Below are 20,027 nucleotides of genomic sequence, written 5' to 3'. Positions count from 1 at the left end.
CCTTTCACTGTTTCCATTGGTGTACAGCAGATTTCCACTTGATAAACTTATAAGTGATTCATTTCTTCTTCTTGTTTCAGCCAAACCGATGATATTCCAATTCACATTTTCTAATTCCTTTTCCAGCTCTAATATCCTGTCTTCACCGATGAGTGATCGTACGTTATAACAGGCCAAGTTCAGTTTCTGTGCATGGCAGCCTGGTCGTACCCAGAGATTCTTAGCACCCTCTGCTTCCACTCTGATCCTCTCGCTGCCGTAAGAGGGAGAGTGAAAGCTGCTGAGGACTGAGGGCCATTTGTATTGTTGTGCTCTCATGCTGGAGGGTTTGGTCTTTTCCTCTTCACGCTGACCAGGCGTCTTGAAGAGAACCACTCTACACGTTTGTTGCCACCTAAGTGACATAACAGGGCTTACCAACGAGAAGGTGTGCATGAGTGGATTTTAGGGAGACAGGCCAACCGGACTTCTCCTAAATCTTCTGTAATAGAGAGATATTGGATCCATCAGTGTTTTAGGCTGAGTGTCTGATAACACACAGGATACCTGTTCCCCTCTAAGCACCTGACAACCGACCCCCAACCATGCACTTGGTACCAGTACCCGTAACGGACCGGAAAAATCCCGTATAGGAGAAAAAAGTCTATAATAATAATTGCAATCTAACAACAGGAAAATGAAATAAATTAAACTGATCTCCGATATTGCATAAGAATATTACACAGTGAATGGTCGCACTAAAATTGATTCAGCATTTTGCAATTTCTTTCCATTTCCTGGTGCACTCTCACGGAGAATGGCATCTCTAAATTTTATTCTTATTCTTAAAATAAAAGTTTTGCCAATGCATCTGCATTTAGTCTCATAAAAGAAACAAAGCTTTCGTAGCTGTACTTCAAACACTCCCATGTGATTTCTGAAAGGTATTACAAAATCAAATAAAGGATGAAAAAGGGAACTTCACACTAGCAGTGGTTAATTTAAAGCACGTTTATTACCAGCGAGTCACACGGTAATTTACACAGGTCCGATGGTGATTATGCAGAAATAGAGGGAACACCACAAAAAAATGCATTAAAATTAAAATTATAATAATAATAAATCACACGTTCCATAAGTTCTAAAATATCTGGTATCGCGAACGTGTTTGCTGATTGCTTCGAGTGACTAACGCGAATTATAGTTATTCGGAAACTAACTACAAAATAAATTATGCAAGCATTGATATCTTTTCCACATTCACCATCCAGGAACGAGATATAAATACAGCTGTGAATGATTTATACAATCACCACTCCAGAGGACATGACAAAATTACACTGATTTTTTGGAAACGACTAAAACCTCTGAGCTGTCAGAGCATTTATTGTACGTATTTAACGGAAGTTCCAAACAAAGGTTTCTCTAAATCTTAAATGAGGTATTTGATGAATCGACCTGCGTGGATGTTTGCAGATATTCGAGAAGATTGAGCACAGCAAAGTTTCTCAAAATGGAAAGTGGAAGGCAATGTGCTATCATCGGCAAAACTATGGATAGGATTTTCAGTCATGGAAAAAGGTCATTAATATACAAGAGAAAAAGAGTGGGGGAAAGAACTGAACCTTGGGGGACACCAGCTTTAGTTGAAAAGTTATAAAAAAAGAAAGCCATCTACCATCACCCTCAGTGAGTGATCAGAGAGAAAACTGGATAACCAGTTACAAAAAACAGTTGGCAAACCATAAGATGGAAGCTTATTTAGAAGACCTTTATGCCAAACACGATCGAAAGCCTTTGAGATGTCAAGAGTAACTGCTTGTGTTTCGCCGAACTTTTCCATTGAATTTTTCCATAAATGGGTAAAATAAGCCAGAATATCTCCAGTGGATCGACACTGACGGAATCCATACTGGCGATCGTTGATCAGACGAAAGGTTTCTAGGTAGTTTAAGAGTTGGCGGTTAATTGATTTCTCCATTACTTTAGAAACAGTGGAAGTAATTGCAATGGGACGATAATTGGATGGGAGGGATTTGTCACCCTTTTTAGGAACTGGCTGGATATGAGTATATTTCCAAGCAGAAGGAAAAATACCTTTGGAATAAGAAAGTGAAAAAGGCGGCAAAGAACAGAGTAAGTTCAGGAGCACAGATTTTGAGAACAAGTGGAGAAATACCACCAGGACCTGGAGCTTTCTTAGCATCTAGATTCGTCAAAATCCTTCTGACATTCTTTTGACGGAAGACCACAGGAGGCATTGAATGGAGTGCGTTGGGAATGGTGGGAGGTGTTTTACCAAGATCATTAATACAGTAGTTGGAAGAAAAATGGATGCTAGCAGGTCCTTGGCCGAAGTGACAACAGAACCATCTGGTTTTAACAGAGGTGGGAGCAGAGATGAGCAAAAGTTGCGGCCAATAACTTTCGCAAGAGACGAAAATGCTCGGCTACCATTAGGGCAAGAGGCAAGTTTTCTACTCTTAGCCTGTTCAGAATCTACTGTGGACTGATTAATAACTGCTCTACAATTGTTGCGAGCTTTGGTGTAGGCAGAAAATGAAACTGCAGAATTGGAAACAAGCCAATTACGATATGCAACATTCTTCTCCTGAACGGCCTTAGCGCATTTATTGGAAAACCAATGTTTAGATGAAGGACGAGATTTTAAAGTAGAGTGTGGGATAAAGGATTCCATTCCTACAAGAATATGTGGACATGTGGACATGTGTTTATGTAAGGGGCAGCTCCTAGAACGTCAGTTCAACTCCGCCTCGTATCTCTGTGAAGAACAGTATCACTACAAATGGGCCAGATGTGTGTGACGTCGGTTTGTGTGTATTATGTGTGTGTTCTGTTATGATCTGACCGCTTGGCTACCCAGAAGCATCAGTCACCTGGACAGATGCTTCTGGGTACTCGTTCACACCACGGGAAGGTGGGCTAGTTCCAGTAGATGGGACACCTATGGTCTCAGAGTATGAGACAAAAGGGGAAAAAAAAAAAAAGTAAATAAATAAATAGAAAAAAAAATAAATAAATATACTAAGTATATATATATATTGGTTTTTAGCATATATATGCAAACATACATATATATATATCATAAAGTGAAAAGGAAAAAACCAGGGGGGGGAAGAGAAAGATCAAGAAAAGGGTAGATCTTACAGTTGTGCAGCCAGTAAGAACGGCAGCATAAAAACACTTCGGTGCCTCCAGCCAGATGGATTTGATCACCCTCGTATCACTGGAATCATACTTTTCCTTAGCTCAATACTTCTTTAGCAACTACCTGGAGCATCTGAAAGTTACTAGAGTCTCTTAAAAATATAGCTTCTTCTCCTGGAGCTGTACTCTCAAGAATTTCATGTATCACTGTTCTGGCATTGTCATATATTCGACAATCATATAGTATGTGCCGCCAGCCTTCCCTGGCCCCGCAAAAACAAAGGTCCGTGTTACTTAGTCCTAATGCATATAATTTCTCATTCATTGACCTGTTAACAAAAATGACGACTGTAAACTAGGTGTAAACCAATTGCGAACCTTTTTATCATTCAGAAATTATTCCTACAAGAATAATTTCACTGACACTGTCTGAGCAAACGTTGACATCAGAAGTTTTGAAACAGTAGTCCGACCAAGGAAAAGAAGAAAACAAATCTCGCAGGTAATCCCATTTTGCATACTTGTAATGCCAAACAACCGAGGTTGGGAATAGCCATGAGATAAAGGCTCCATTGGAGAAGAGACAATCACCAAGTTATGATCTGATGTGCCTAAAGGACCACTCACTTCGACCGTGTACTTAGAATGGTTGTTTGTGAGAAAAAGATCAAGCGTGTTGGCTGTATGGTTAGGATTTTTCGGTATTCTTGTAGTTAAATTAACAACTGTGCAAGGTCGTTAGTAATTGCAAAAGCCTCAGCATCTCGACAAGCTGGGTCGGTGTGACTAGAAAGCCAGCTGGAGTTGTGAACATTAAAATCACCAATAAAAATTAACTCACTATTAGGAAAGTTGGACTGGAGAAAGTCAAGTTGCAAAGAGAGGAAGTCGAAGAGCTCCAAGTGATTAATGGAGTTGGGAGAACGGTAGAGACAACAGGTGAATTTGACACAATGAGGTAGAGAGATTTTAAGCCAGAGAAGATCGAAAAGAGGAGATTCCAAATTACCAAGTCTCTGACAGGGAATATCGGAACGGACATATGCACAAGTACCACCTTTGGGGGCGAAAGGAATCATGCAGGGAATAATTTGGGCAACTGAGATGAGCAGTAGTTGAATCAACCGATAACTGAGATTCTGTCAGGAAAAGTACATGGGGTTTGGCAGACTGCAAGTGGAAATGGACATCGTTGAGATTAGAAGTGAGACCACGTATATTTGTGAAATGAACTAGGAAGTGTTTGGGAGGTTTAGATCTTTTCGCAGATAAGCTTACTCTATTAGTTTGACCATAGTGTATTTAATAGTAAGAAAAAGTGGGGAGGGGGGAACATGCTGTATGAAGTAATGAAATTTTTGGATATGGCGTACACATGGTAAGAATATACCCAGATCCTTGACGTAACGTGGCCTCGACAATGCCCCCCTCCCCTACTCGGACTCCCTCCAGTCACTATCTGGCAGAGTAGAGGTAGCAAGATTATACACTAGCTGATCCGGAAGCCTCCTACAGAGTTACCAATAGGTTCGGTCCGGTGTACTAACTAGCGGCCGACCTGCGAACACCGTTTTAGTTTGTTTTTTTTTGTCCTCGCCTTTTCCCATTATTATATGGGGTGTCAGCGTTTTTTTTTTATTGTTTTGGCATGCAATTTTTACGGCCGGATGCCCTTCCTGACGACAAACCTCACCCTTTATCCGGGCTGAGATTATGCGGTGGTCATTCCCTGACCTTCCGCATCCCCCGTATTTGGTGGTCACGGGCTCGAACCCAGGTCTAATCAAGAAGCGTATGCTATGCACTACTGCTCCTGCCATCTGGCTACGGAGGCGCTGTACCCTCGAAATGTAAGGAAGATTGGATCTCGCCATGATGTCCATCATAAACTCAAAAGTCATCAGTCATACTGCATGATGGAAGAGATGGAGAAGGGGTGACCGGAAATTAGCTCTGGAGATTAAACATGGGTTCCTCCACTTCAAGCCTCCAATATGCAAAGTGTAGTATTGCACCAGTGGATGAGAGGCATCTACCACCTAGTATTGCCTGGTAACACAGAGGGACGGCATTCCTCCATGTGGTGTGGGCGGCACACCTCGACCCCTGCTTACGTTGGTTCACACCTGGGTGGTCACCCACAGTGTGCTTGTGCATGGAGGTTATACCCAGGATTACCAACAGTCCACCATCGTGAAGGTGCAAGCAGAGGATTTGGCTGTCACAGACCGTCAGGACTTAGCCGAAATTGGGTCCACTTGACTTGAGTGTCACTCGAATATCAGTTCCACCAGCGTTTTAGACTCCCAGGTAGCAAGTACAGCTTGTTTGGCATATCTGAGAGAATGTCTGTGGCAACCTCTAGGACCATAATGTGTTGAATATTATATCGACGAGGTCGCCAGAATAATGTTCAAACTATATCCAGTAGATTGTTTTAGTGAAATGTCCTTGGTTTTCAAGTATATGTACTGTACAATATTATGCTAATGTATATTAAGAATTATGTATAAGCGCGTATGGACGTTCAGAAAGCAATGTATTGTATGGTTAAATTTAAAAACAATACTTCCCTTTATGCACTGGCCGATCATCTCTTTTCCAATTTTTAAACAAGGGCATGGAGAATATTCACTCTATTCAAAATATAGTGAATATATGTTACCCAGACAACCTTTCTGGGATAGCAGATATATTCCTCTATGTCCTTTTTTAAAAATCGGAAAAGAAATGATATGAGAAGGCGAAAGGGAAGCAACAATCATTTTCTGTTTCATCCACTTTTCCGTGTTTTAAACAAGGACATAAAATGGTGGTGTTGCACCACTTTATGTCCTTGTTTAAAGGGGCACATATCTGCTAACCCTCAAAGTTGCCAGGGTAATATATTCACCATATTCCGAATTAAGTGAATAATATATTTAGTCATATCTGTTTATGGTTAAAGTTTCTATGATTTCCACGTTTCTATCTCTACACTAGAATTTGTGAAGAAAACTTTCATTAAAAATAATATATATATATATATATATGTGTGTGTGTGTGTGTGTGTGTTTTCGCATGAACACGCGAACGATTTTCAATGCGAAACATCACTGTTGAATTATTATTATATTTTTTTTTTAAATAAAGACGATCACAAATCGCACCAAACTCTTTATTCCAAAATTTTCTTTCAAACTCTTTGTATGCGTTTGCTGTAATTTAAATAAGGCAAAGCAGGAGTGGATTCTTCAGAAAGTTTCAAACGTTTTAATAGAGGGGAAAATATGTAGCGCCGGATGTGGATCCGAACTAACAGAGCTTGCCAATGGTCCTGACTTTTAAATAGCTAGAGATCCGAACTAACAAAGCTCGCCGATGGTTAGTCATGACTTGTTGATGGCTGATTTAGTTTAGCCGAAGAAAAATTTTTCATCATTTTTGCACGTTCTCGTCATTCACGTTGACGTTATACAGCTGATTTCGCAATCTTCTTCTTCGATTTAGAGACATTTAAACGAGCCTTATAAGCTTTTTATCTTTCGGCGCCGGTTTTTCTATGGCAGTTTAAAATGATGTTTTATTTTATTTATTATATTTTTTTTCACAATTTGAAAATTTTATATTTTTCTTGCCAGAATGACGAAAGAAAATCACTTTGAATTTTTCAAATCGGTCCAGTAGAACTCAAGTTATCATAAATGAGGTGACGCTGACTAGTCACTCCACACTGAAGCAGTACCAGGCGGAGACTGGTACGCTCGTCGCAGCCGACTGGTGTGATGGGGACAATGACGTATTACTTCCGTCACCCGATTTTGTGACATACATGCTGCCAGTTTACTCCGTGTCAAAAATTTGGGGATTACGCGTAAAGACGTTTCACATCAAAAATAACTTCACATATTTTGAATTGGTTTTTACAAATCGCCTTCAATATCCTTTTGTCAAAACGAATTTGCAAATGTAAATAAGGATTTACTGTATCAAAGTGGTAAAAGTCGGATATAAAGTAAAAAGTGATATTTCGGGCTTTAACCAAAAGGTAAATTCTAGGATTTTATCCTTTACCAAAACGCTTGGCAAAATCCGAATTTCGAGATTTTACTAGTGCAAACTGGTAAATTATAGGATTTACCGGATTCTACAATAACATGTATAACTAAAGTTTAGCAGCTTTAGATCAGTTAGCCTTTCGTTTTCTTTCATAAGAATTTTAAGCTTTACTTATTTTCATTTTAATCCATATAGATTAAGTGACAACTTTAATAGGTACACCTAACCCTTTCATGAAATGAAAATTTCCTTAAGAGAATCATATTCATTCCATGAGATATAAACAGGTGGGCAGTTTCAGAAGGATGTTATATGAATGCAATTCAGTGCGACAATGGGCAAGACGAAAGATTTAAATGACTTTGAACCTGACATGTTGGTTGGCGCCAGACGCGATGGTATGAGTAAGGAAAGCTACGCATGGGCAGTGTCCGTGAAAATCCTACCGAGATTTTGACGTACGACAATGTCTCGGATGTATCGAGACTAGTTCAATAATCAAATAACATTCAGTCAACAGATGATCCAGGATCATCCAATCGGACTGCAGGCAAGCAAATTGGCTTTGAACTCATGGATAAAGGCCTATTCTTACTGATATTGAAGTGAATTCTTTCAGGCTAAGATCCTCTACCTGATGCAAGATTCTGAGAGATGGCTGATGATTCGAAATTTGCCTCGTGAATCCCGTACATGTCCAATGAGAATCACGTCTTGGGAGTGACTTACGGATTATTCTATTTGAAAAGTATCCTACCAGAAGGAAATTTTACACTAGCTGTGCTCTTATTTGGAGGGAATTCTTTTTGTTTTCCAATAGAGGAAACTGGGAGTCAAATATATCTCCTTAAAAAGTCTGATATTAGGTTCAACGATTTCATCCTGTACCTCATGGCATAATGTGTTAGGACATTATACTTGTTTCAGGCTAAAGCCTTCACAGCCATTCTTTTTCCCCAAAGAGCATCAATTTGCATCTAATTGATTGGAACGAATGGGAGGGAAACTCCATATGGGGAACAAAATTTTTAAATCTACTAGATGATTGTATCAACATGTAAGTTGATTGTATCAACTATTTGTATCAACATGTCAGGGAAAGTACTAGGGAAAAGAATACTCTAGACATCATCATCAGCAGCCATGAACCAGGTGACATAATAGGGCTGACCGCACAGGAACCAGTAGCAGGAAGTGATGGAAGTGATCACGGAGTTCCATGGTGGACGATGAAGAGGGAGGTAGCTGTAGTTAAAGGCAAAGGAATGGGTTGTAATTTCAGGAAAGGAAATTACGATGCCTTATGGTGCTACATGGCTTCTATTAACTGGGTAGATATCTCACAGAGGGCGAATGCAATTGAATTTGGTACACTTGAAATCCTCCTCGTGAAATCCACGAGGAGGATTTCAAGTTGGATGAATAATGAAGTTGCCAGATTACTTGAACAGAAAAAGACGGCATGACTTTGAACCTTTAAGAGCAATAAACTTTTAAGAGCAATAAAAAGTACTGAAGCCTACAACAGCTACAAAGTGATCTGTAATACACAGAAAAGGTTAGGCTGGCAAAGGCAGGTTATGAGAAATCGCTGGCAAAGAGAGCAAAGAAGGAAGGGGGGGGCAAGGAAATCTTCACATATATAAATGTAAAGAAGAGAAGGACAAACTAGATCGTACCTTTATGTAATGGACGCGAGATAGTATTAGATACCCCAGCTGAAGTTGCAGATAAACTCAACGGTTACCTTGCATCGATATTTACAGAAAGAAAACCCTTCACGTCAATGAGAAATTCTGGAAGTGAAGTTGAAAAAAATGTAATTAACGATGTTGAAATTTCACACGTTTATTTAATGAAAAAACGTTCGAGCCTACAGCCCAGTAAGGCTCCTGGGATTGATGGCATTTAACCTTATAATCTTAAGGGAGGCGGCAAGTGAGTGCATTGAATCATTGAGGCTAATTATGCGAGCATCACTGGACCCGACAGTGATTCTGTTGGATTGGAAAAGTGCCAATGTATCTCCAATATATAAGGGCGGTTCTAAGAGTGAAGTGGGAAATTACCGGCCGATTGGTCTAACTTCAGTAGTAAGGAAAATCATGGAGACAATGATCAGTTGTCTCCATGTCTCCAAGTTGCATCAATTAGATAGGATCGTTTAGATTCAAGATCATTTAGATGGAAATGGAATTCTGAAGGATACTCAGCATGGTTTTGTAAAGATAAAATCATGTTTAACTAATCTGGTTGGCTATTTTGACAGGGTCGCTCAAGAGCTGGACTTTGAGAATAATTTCGGCATTGTTTATTTGGATTTCAGCAAAGCATTTGACTCAGTCCCACATGAGCGGTTACTATATAAGCTGGAACAGGATGAAATCACAGGGAAAATCCTTATATGGATAGCTGGAGGGCTTCAGGGCAGGAGGCAGAGGGTTGTGATAAATGGTTATTCCTCAGGTTGGGTTGATGTAAGAAGTAGGGTTCCCAAGGGATCAGTATTAGGCCCACTGTTGTTTTTGATTTTCATAAATGACATCGATGAAGGGATAGAGGGCGTGATATCTAAATTTACAGATGATGTGAAGATTGGTAGAGTACTTAACGATCGCCGCCAAGCAGAACTTCTTCAGAATGACCTAGATAGACTTCAAGGATGGTCAGAAAAATGGCAGCTATGCTTTAATCCAGCAAAGTGAAAGGTATTGCACCTGGGGAACAGTAACCCCAAAATAACTTATACACTTGGCGGAGTTGAACTAAAGCCGGTAGTGGAGGAAAGGGACTTGGGTGTCACGATACGGTCAGACATGAAGTTCTCTGAGCATTGTAGAGGCTCAGAGAACTCTGAGCCTCTACAATGTTATTAACGTTATTAACGGGTCTATCTGGCCACCGCGTTTCATCTCATCCCCTTTCACCATTATTAAGAAAAAAAAAATGTGTTACCTTACTTTTCGGAAATCCCTCGTATTTATAAATACTGCCATAAACTTGATATATATATACATATATTTTATTCAGACAAGTTTGATACTTTTACAAACTTACATATTTCAGGAATGGCAATTTTTATTCATTTAATTCTTACTTGAATTAATAAGTAAAATTGCACAATAAATGATATAATTTCCATAACAATATTTTTTTAATTTGTGTCAGTTATTTTAAAGACTATTTTACTTTTGTTACCTACAACTTGAGTTTTGAACACTAAAGTAATAAATACAAGTAATAAATAAAATTCCCTCATAACTTACTTTCGAAACTATTAAGATGTGACCACAAGAATCAAAAAGAAAAGAATAAATTTAAACAGAAAAATAAACCAGAAATGAAACCTTTTATCTATCAACTGTATTGCAAAAATAGTTAGTGATCAGCGGTTTGCAAAATTCATTTACACACAAAATGGTCGGTCAGCGACACCACACTCGTCCTACACTGCTCTAATATTAGCTAAGAAATACAGAACAGGGCAGCAAGTGACGAGGAAGACATTTTATACATGTTTTCCACTGTGTTAAAACGTCACAGAAATGTGCTGAAGTAGCTAAAGGCCAGGCATGCCCACTCGTCTGGTACCTCTCTCATTAAGCTTACTGTAAGCAATTCTTGCTTATCCAGTTTCTTCTCGAATAAAGTGGTGTGTTAAAAGGAATATTTCGATACCTTCATATACAGTATTTACTGTTGATATCGGCCTTATTATGATATGGAATTTCAACATATTTAAAAAAAAAAAGAAGTAAAAGAATAAATATGTAAATCGTTATCCTAAAACTGCCTTAAAACTGACACGCGTTATATCAGACGTTCTTAAACCGCGATAAAAAAGAAGATGGATCGCTTTTTTTTTTTTTAAATTATGGCTCCGGTTTTAAATGTGTCCCCCCCCCCCCCAATGCAACAGCTTTATTCTATAAAGTTGTAAGGCTTCTTCATTATTTTATTTGATATACTAATAAAAAAATTCATTATTAAAAATAAGTGGGATTTTATTTCATATCAAACTCTTAAGCCAAATAAAATTAATACCATACGATTGCAAGGCGGTTTCATATTTATTTAATTTATTTATGAGGATTACACAAATTCATTTATCATTAAATTTAGATGGTCGCGGTATAGCAAAGTTTGAGAATCTTTGCATTATAGTTTATTCAAACGCAATACTTTTTTAAATGACGGAATTATTTTCGATTTTTACTCGTTAATGTACAACAGTAAAAACAACAAGAAATACTGTTTCGAATAAGGCATACGCGCAATTACGCTACCACTGTTCGTAGTAAATGTAAATCAAAAGTCAAAGCATAATTTAATTTCAGTTTTTTTTTTTTTTTTTATGAAAACCCCAAACACGAAAGGTATCAAAACCTATAGTACTTAGTATCGTGCATGGGTTGAAGGAGAAGTATGGGGGGAGGGGGTTGCCGGAAACTTTGCTCTAGAGACTAAACATGGGTTTCACCACTTCAAGCCTCCAATAAGCAAAGTGGTGGTATTTCACCGGTTGATGAAAGTTTAATTTCGGACTATATTTTTAACTTTATAAGATATTAATTACTTCCCCTGCAAGGTTTGTTAACTTACAATTCCCTAATATGTACTGTAAATTATGTTTGGATCGAAGTAGATGCACAGGGGTTCTAAAGGGCTGCCGCTTATAATACACTGAAAATTATAATACACTTATAATACACTGAAAGGTCAGAATTAGTGGGATATCTGGTTCCTGGGCAATGCGACGCTGTCACCCCTCTCACTAGTGGACGAACCCACGGGTATATAGCTACATGTATCACTGCATTCACGTACACGGATAATTTGATGTCAGTATGGATAAACGTCGTGAGTTAACCGACTTTGAAAGAGGTATGATAGTGGGTGCCCGACGCATGGATCACTCTATCGCGGAAGTGGTACAGAAATTGCACTATATCCGTTCGACATTATCAAGAGTGTATCGGGAATACGCTATTTCCAGAATAACATCTCATCGTGGACAGCGCTGTGGGCGGAGGAAGGTGGTGGATGAACGCTGCCGTTGACGTCTGTCTCTCATTGTGTCAGTCAACCGGAGAGAGACAGTGGCACAAATCACCCCCGACTTCAACGAGGGAGGTGCCAGAAACGTCTCCACCAAGACCGTCAGACAATCATTGGCAGCAATAGGTTATGGGAACCGCCAACCCACCAAGAGTCCCATTGATAACACCACGACTCAGGACTCTACGCCTCAACCGGGCGAAAGAACATCGGCATTGGACCTTGGATGATTGGAAACGGGTCTCCTGGTCCGATGAGTCCCGTTTCCATTTATTTCGAGCGGAAAGGAGGGTGTCTACCTGGCGGAAACCGCACGAAGCTATGCACCCGTCATGTCAACAAAGAACTGTTCAGGCATGTGGACGGTCGGTAATGGTCTGGGGTGTGTTCAACTGGTACACGTTGGGACTTCTCGCATGTCTAGACGCATCTCTGAACGGTCCAGGTTACACGTCCATCCTTGTAGACCATCTGTATCCCTTCATGGTCATCGTGCACCCAAAGGGCAATGGACTCTTCCAGCAGGACAATGTGCCTCCCAACAGAGCCGTGGTGACTTTTCGCAGATTTTACCACCATGGAATGGCCTTCTCGTTAGTATTAGTATTAGTATTAATAACGGCCGTATGGTGCAAGAAAGCCTATGGCTTATGCTGCACCAGCCAAAAAAAAAAAAAAAAAAAAAAAATCCGAACAAAACAATGATAAAAACAAAAATTAAATAAATAAATAATAATAATTAATAAATAAATAAAAATAATAAAATGAAATTAAAAATTAAATAAAAAGGAAATTAATCCTTTCAACGGACATGAACCCTGTGGAGCATATTTGGGATGCTCTGGAAAGGTCCGTTCGAGGGGTGGATCCTCCACACAGGAATGCGATGGAATTATGTACAGCGGTGCAGCAAGCATGGATGGAAATACCTGTGGAATGCTTTCGTGAACTAGTGGACTCAATGCCTCACCGTGTGTCTGCCCTTATCCGGGCGAAAGGTGGGCCTACCCGTTACTCAGTAGGTATCCCATGATTTATTTCCACTCAGTGCATATAATGGTGGCCGCCTTGTTTCTGTATAATGGATTGAAATAGCAATAGTCGCATCAAAATAGGCTAGAATCTCTTGTTTTCTCCTACTGAAAACATTTTATATCAGACTGCAAATATCAAGTGTGTAAAGGTAATACAATTTAAATAGCTGTCATCTTGATTGAAGTGACGGATAGAAATATTTATAACAGGATACCGTAGAACATGAGTACATGTTTGAGCATCACTTTCGTTACATTGGTGGTCCACTGGACGTATACAACTCTCAAACCTTTGTTCTGCAGAGTAAGTGTTATCAGCATTAAATTTTCCATAAAATGAATAAATGATACACATATTCTATGCATTAGTAGTCAAGACAGCATACATTTTTGTGCATGAGGAAAATATAAAAATATTTCGTATATTTCTTTCCGTAATGCTATACCTGAGTGTGCTGTTTACACAACCTTCTTTCTTATTTTGTCTGCAGATTTGCATGACTTTTTGGCCTGGTGGATGTGTAACGACTAAACGAGGTTTGGCAATCTGCCCTGATGATGTCTGGGAGGGGAGAATTGGGAAGATGCTGTTTAGATTTTTCCAGGGCATCCATCGACCACGACATTTTAAAAATGAAGTCACTTTTTTACAACCTAACTGGCCTTATTCTTTCTTGGCTATTCGACGACGTAACTGTTGTAATTTATCAGAAAATGTATGCTGTTAATTTCTAAAGAAAATGTATATTTTTAACCGGAATTCCTTAAGTCTCTTCCTTGAGCCTTATTTTTTTTTTAATACTTCCAGATGCCAGTGGAATTCTTACCCACTTTTCACCCAACGTTAATAACCTTTACGCTAAATTTGTTTCCTACTGATATCAAATCATTTATGCAGGTGACATTAAATTTTATTTCTTGTAAACGTATAAACTTAATGTAACGGTGTATACTTCTACAACGTTGTAAAGTTCGTAAAATTGTAATATCATTTCTCTCTGACACCGAAGGAAAAATGATTGCACTTCAAACTGTGCAATAATGAATCAACCCATCAAGAAAATATCTACCGTTGCTGGACGAACTTTTGGATTGCTGATTCGTCCTCCGTGTTAATAATATAATTGATTTGACTTACAAGAGATTGGATTTACCAAATGCTCCTTTCTCCCCAGAACAACTCAAATCACACGATATTATTATTTACGTCTCCTATTCCTCCCCACTTTAGAATATTCTTGTGTCATTTTTGAAATCCGAATTCACTTTTAAGTCTGATAAGAAAATTTATATTTTTTGTACTGGAGAAATGCAAATCACTTATCCATTTATTATTATTTATTTATTATTATTATTATTAGTAGTAGTAGTAGTAGTGGTAGTATTGGTGGTGTCTATTCATTTTCCAAAAGGAATAACCCGGTGCGGCTATGTATCAGGTAGATATTATTTTAAAATCTGAGGTGCGAGGTGCCACACGTTCATTGAGTTTCATATATTATATACTAAACATGTAAGCTCAACCCGAAAGAATATAACATACTAACTTATTTATGTGTGCGTTGAAGGATTAAAAAGATATTTGGTACAGAAGCTATATTTTCTTTGCTTGAAGTACCGATTTATGTGTACATGTTTGAGAAGGAAGTGGTGAATATATTTGTACATTTCATTTAGATTGATGTAATTGTATGTGTAAATTTTGGTAGTGAAAATAAATCTCTGTTATGGTTACAATATGAATATGTCTCTTTATTCAAGAGAAATCCACACAGCCCTAAGAAAAATACATTGAGATATGTCCTGGTTGAGGGAAAATAAAACCTCATAATCGGGAATCTTCTGATACAAGAAAGGTTAAAAATAAAATAGTCGACCAGTCAGATAGCTTTTAGGCTTTAGAGGATTGAGGTACCAGTTGTTTTCCTTGAAAAAATTATAACTACCTACTGGGTTCCAAAAGTACAAGAGGCAGATATATAAATAAATAAATAATAAAACAGAAATAAAGACCTAGTTCCCACACTACATTCACGAATTATACGATGACAATTTTTATTTACGCAGTATTTTTAAAAGATATACTATGCCCGTAAAAGAATACTGAGCCCTATGTTTTAGGCATAAGTTTTTCAACAGGATTATAGAGACTGTGTGTTTATAATCTTGCTGAAAAGTGGTTTTTAACAAATAACATCACTCCCACTGCCTACGAGCCACGGTCAGAGTATTGTCAATTTCAGTTTAAATACAGGGCAGAAAAATATTAAATGGCTATCATTATCAAATAATCACAATCCAATCAATCATAGCTATGTTATGTGAAAATATCCACATTGCTTAAGCTCTAAATTTCAAAAAAGAAATTTATCACAATGAAAAAAGAAAATATGTTAAACTTTTTTTGTTTGAATGAAGAACTACAATTTTAAATACTGGTTGGGGATATTTTGAAACACTAACTGTATAACTGCTACAGAATTAGTTTTTCACTAATTTATTTTACATTCTTTTATGCGGCGTGCGAGCGCGATATCGCAAATGTGAATGCTATAGTCCGCGCAAGTTATTATCTCAAGCACACAGACAACTAAATTTGTTATCTTTCCTTTCATTAGTTTATATGATTTTTTATTGATATTAATAAATAAACTTAAAAATGAATTTTTTTAAAATTTACTGATTACGAAGAATCCAAACTTTCGGTAATCCAAGTTGCTCTGGTCCTGTTCGCTTCGTATTATCGAGACTAATTCAGTGTTTCAAGAATAACAAAAAAAAAAAAAAAAAAAACCCACAGATTTACTGAAGTTGGTGAAATCATTTCGAATCTAGTATTATGCGAGAATATAGATTTATGCGAGATTTGAGATCTCGCATAAATCTCTAAGTATAACCAGAACCAGAAGCACATTTATAAATTCCAGGCCTACACAGAATATCCGTTCATGGGCCCTAGATAAAGTATCCATACACAGGCTCCTATAGAAGGAGATCTAAGAAAAATTTTTCAAATAATGATGTTTGAAACACTAATTTGAGTCTATTTTTTAATTTAAAAATTGATAAAACGATTATAGCAGACAGCATTGTGCTAAAAAGCAACTGTTTATATGCTTCTGTTTCCAAAATATAATTATATTTCTCTGCTGCATTAATCAGATTATAATCTGATTAATGTGCGGCAGAATCTCAGTTGGAAGTTGCCTTGACTTGTCTAGACATAAATTCGGTTTATTCTAGGGGCCTTGACCATCATTCCATAACTGAATTGATTCAGAAATGTTTTCCAACTCCATAAGGATATAGACAGAATCATATCGACAAAACAGAATTTGAAAAGTTAACAGAAAAACAACTTATCGTCCCAAGTTACGCAACATCCTGAGGCGGTAAGTTCAATTAAGTAAAACCTAAATAAAAGATATCCAAAGGTCAACTCACTGTTTCTTTGGCTCTTCTTCAGCTGAAAAAAAAAGAAGAGGAAGACAGGTTAATAACTACAATGGAAATATATTATATTCTAAATTAAGGCTTCTTAACATTTTTGTACAGTCACCTCTCCCTTCTTTATTCTAGTTTAAAAATTTCCAAGAAAAATACAGTCAAAAAAATTCAATTTAAAAAAAAAACCTTATTGTTTAAAAGGTACATTTTGTCCATTGCAACTCGAAAAAGGAACAGAAGCAAAAATCACATTTTTGTGTATTCTGGAAGGCCTTCTCCCCTTCCCCGAGAGGCGAGTGAGTTTCCCAGGTTAAGAAACCCTGTTCTAAATTATATAACCATCCAATAAAGTAAGAGTACCAATACTCTGGTACAGTCAAGGTAGAAGGAGGTTTACAAAATTTGAGTGATAACAATAAAATATAAAATAGGTAAATGTGGCTCTAACAAAGGAATAAAATAAAATAAAAATGTATATAATATATAAAAAATAAAATAAAAAAGCTCGGTGACAATGGAGATAACAATTCTGCAAAAATTAAAAGTCTGATATGAATGAATTTAAAATACTATTTCTGCAAACCTTGTCGTGAATCCAGACATCAGGGTCAAGATCGAAGGAAATAGCTAGCTTGATGGTTGAGTTGTGATGAATAAAGAATCACATCTGTTTATTTTGGAAAGTTTAGATTGAAAATACGAAGTAGCTCTAGTAGTCTTGGGTGGAATTCGCCACTGAAGAAATCCCAGATATTAAGAAGACACTTTGGCCATTGATCAGAGTTAAAAAATACTGAATCGCTTTGCGCTGCCAGCGAAGAGTAACAAGTATTATTTCAATTTGTTGGTACAGCTGGTATCCTAGCTTGGCATTTAGGAGGTCCATACGGAGGCCGCCGTAGCCTAGTGGTCAGGCGTGCGGGTGCCTAAGTACACGTGCCTTGAGTGAACGGAGTTCAAGCCCTTGACTACTGAATACGGTGCTGTGTCTTGTATTCAATCTATCATGCGAACTCCTCTGACGGCTTGGTCGTCCCAGAGTATAAAAACAGAAAATTTATTTTATTATTTAACCATCTGATAAGAAAATATTCGGCCGACATGACAGCCTGAAGAGTGGATTTCGATATAAAAGACCAGATTAGTGATGCATAATATGGCCTTAGTTGGTAATGCTCTTAAAAACCAAATAACAAACAAAGAAACAGTGATGCATAAAGGAAGTCATTAATTAACTTTAATTTTCATAGTTTTTTTTTTTTTTTTACCCTGAAAATGAGCAAATGTGCATCTCTTGAAATATTTCCTACCTGTAATTTGCCTTAGTCCTTGAATAACAAGATATTTTTTTTCCAGCAATTGTAAAGCTGTTGGAAATAATCCAGGAAGCTATTTTATGCCGCCGTCTGGAGCTCATTCATCGGAAAAGCTTGCACTGCGTTAGCATTTTTTTTTTAAACAATAGCCAACAATATTCAACAGTTTAATCCTCGGGGAATAAAACGGTTAAGGAATTCTGTGTTGCGATCAGGGCGTTGGAGAAGCGGGCAGATTCCACGGTTGACTGTATTAGCGGAGGTCGCTGAACAAATTTAACTATATTTCCTGGGGTTTTTTTTGCGAAGAATCGAGAAGGGGCAACTTCGGATCTTGTCTATGCAATAAAAAATGCCTCTATGCCGCTCTGGATGCGAGCGCTTTTGAGTAAAATGGATGCTTTAGCCAAAATGGACCTTCAGGTGCATTGTCATACAATACAATTTTATCCCTTTGAACTGACTCTACAATCATTCTTCTTCTGAGGCCTTCGGGTATGAATTCGAAGTGAACGAAGCACTGGCATAAAAAGTAATTAATAAATAATTAACTTTTAACATCACGTTGCCTTTACTTCTGTTCTTTCAGAATTCCTTGCTTTTTGGTGACCTCGCTGACCTCCAGCTTGTCGTTACAATATAGGCATTTCGGGTGGACACTTTTTAAAAGCAGACGACGTTTAGGGTGCAGAACAAACTGTCCCAGGCAATAAAAAAAACCAGCAGTGTGGGACTTATTTGTGATCTTCGTTCACATTTTCAGTGGATCAGATCCTAAAGTAATACAAAAAAGAACAGGCAGTTTTGCTTTCCACTCCATACCAAAACTATGAAGGAAAAGTAGGCCTCAAGTGAGCCAGCCGCCTTTGTTTTTCGCCCCGATTTCTCCCTCCTAGAAATCCCCTGTTTGAGAACTAGCGCCTAGATGCAGTCATTTCAAGTGCCGTCTTAACACGTATCTGACAGTATATCGTATTACAGATTCTTGTAACAGTACATAAAATTCATCATTTGTGTAATCTACATTGTCAATATTTCCAAATTTACCAATTTTGCCACATTCCCCTTCATTTTATGCGTATATTATAACTGAAAAACAAAAAGCATGCATCTTTTAAATTAAATTTGGTTTGGAAAAAAAAAACATTCGAAATCGTAATTGTTAATTAAATTTGTTTACATGTTGTTGTTGTTGTGTTAGCCTGTAGAATGCCACTGCTGGGCAAAACCTCCCTCGAATTCCTCCATTCATCTCTGTTCAATGCTAGTCTTGTCCAAGTGGTGCCATAAAGGATGTTAACTCTCTCTCCACATGGTTTTTTGTCTTCCTCTATTTCTTTTTCGTTTTCTTGGTAGCCAAACAGTTGTGAGCTTATCCCACGAGTCATCTTGTTTTCTGGCGAGATGTCCTCCCCACTTCCATTTTAAGGACTTGGATGTCTTGATGGCATCATTGATTTTAGTTTATTGTCTGATGGAAGTAGATTTCATTCTGTATTTTTTGGTTATACCCAGCATACTCAGCATACTTCTTTCCATTTCTCATTGGCACATTCTAAGTTTATTTACTTGTTTTGCTGTCAAAGATCATGTTTGGGCTGTATATGTTAGAGTGGATAGTATGATTATGTTGTATAACTTTCTTTTTAGGCTTTCATACTCCAACCTTTTGCTGAAATACGATCATCACTAGTGTTCACAAAAATGAAAAGTATCTGTTATTAATTAGCAAAATTACATGTCAAAATGTCAAAGAGTAGCAACTGAAACATAACCACTTCCTATAATGATGGAAGATTAGTTGTTTTGCCTAATAATAGAAGAACTGAGCTACCTGGTGGTGTAAACACAAATAACAGACTTTTTTTTTTTGCTTGTTTGGCTTGGATTTTAGACTCATAAGCTTCTTTGTGTTTATTGCAGGCTTGGAGGTTTTGTTGAACAAGTACAATAGTTAATACAATCAGTTAATTGCAGAGTCAGTACA

General features: G+C 37.7%; 1 protein-coding gene across 1 annotated transcript in view; it reads right to left on the bottom strand.

Annotated features, from left to right (window-relative positions):
* LOC150079033 (twitchin-like) overlaps positions 1-20,027 on the bottom strand; it is a 2,795,346-nt gene that overhangs the window by 2,701,011 nt on the left and 74,308 nt on the right. Inside the window, exon 2 of the mRNA XM_090382361.1 lies at positions 16,722-16,743. Within this exon, the coding sequence (XP_090238487.1) occupies positions 16,722-16,743 (22 nt within the window). The remainder of the gene's footprint in view (positions 1-16,721; positions 16,744-20,027) is intronic.

Source organism: Mastigoproctus giganteus, chromosome 10 (assembly GCF_048544385.1).
Source record: "Mastigoproctus giganteus isolate SK-2022 chromosome 10, ASM4854438v1, whole genome shotgun sequence".
NCBI lineage: Eukaryota > Metazoa > Arthropoda > Arachnida > Uropygi > Thelyphonidae > Mastigoproctus > Mastigoproctus giganteus.
This window is presented reverse-complemented; position numbering and strand designations above follow the sequence as displayed.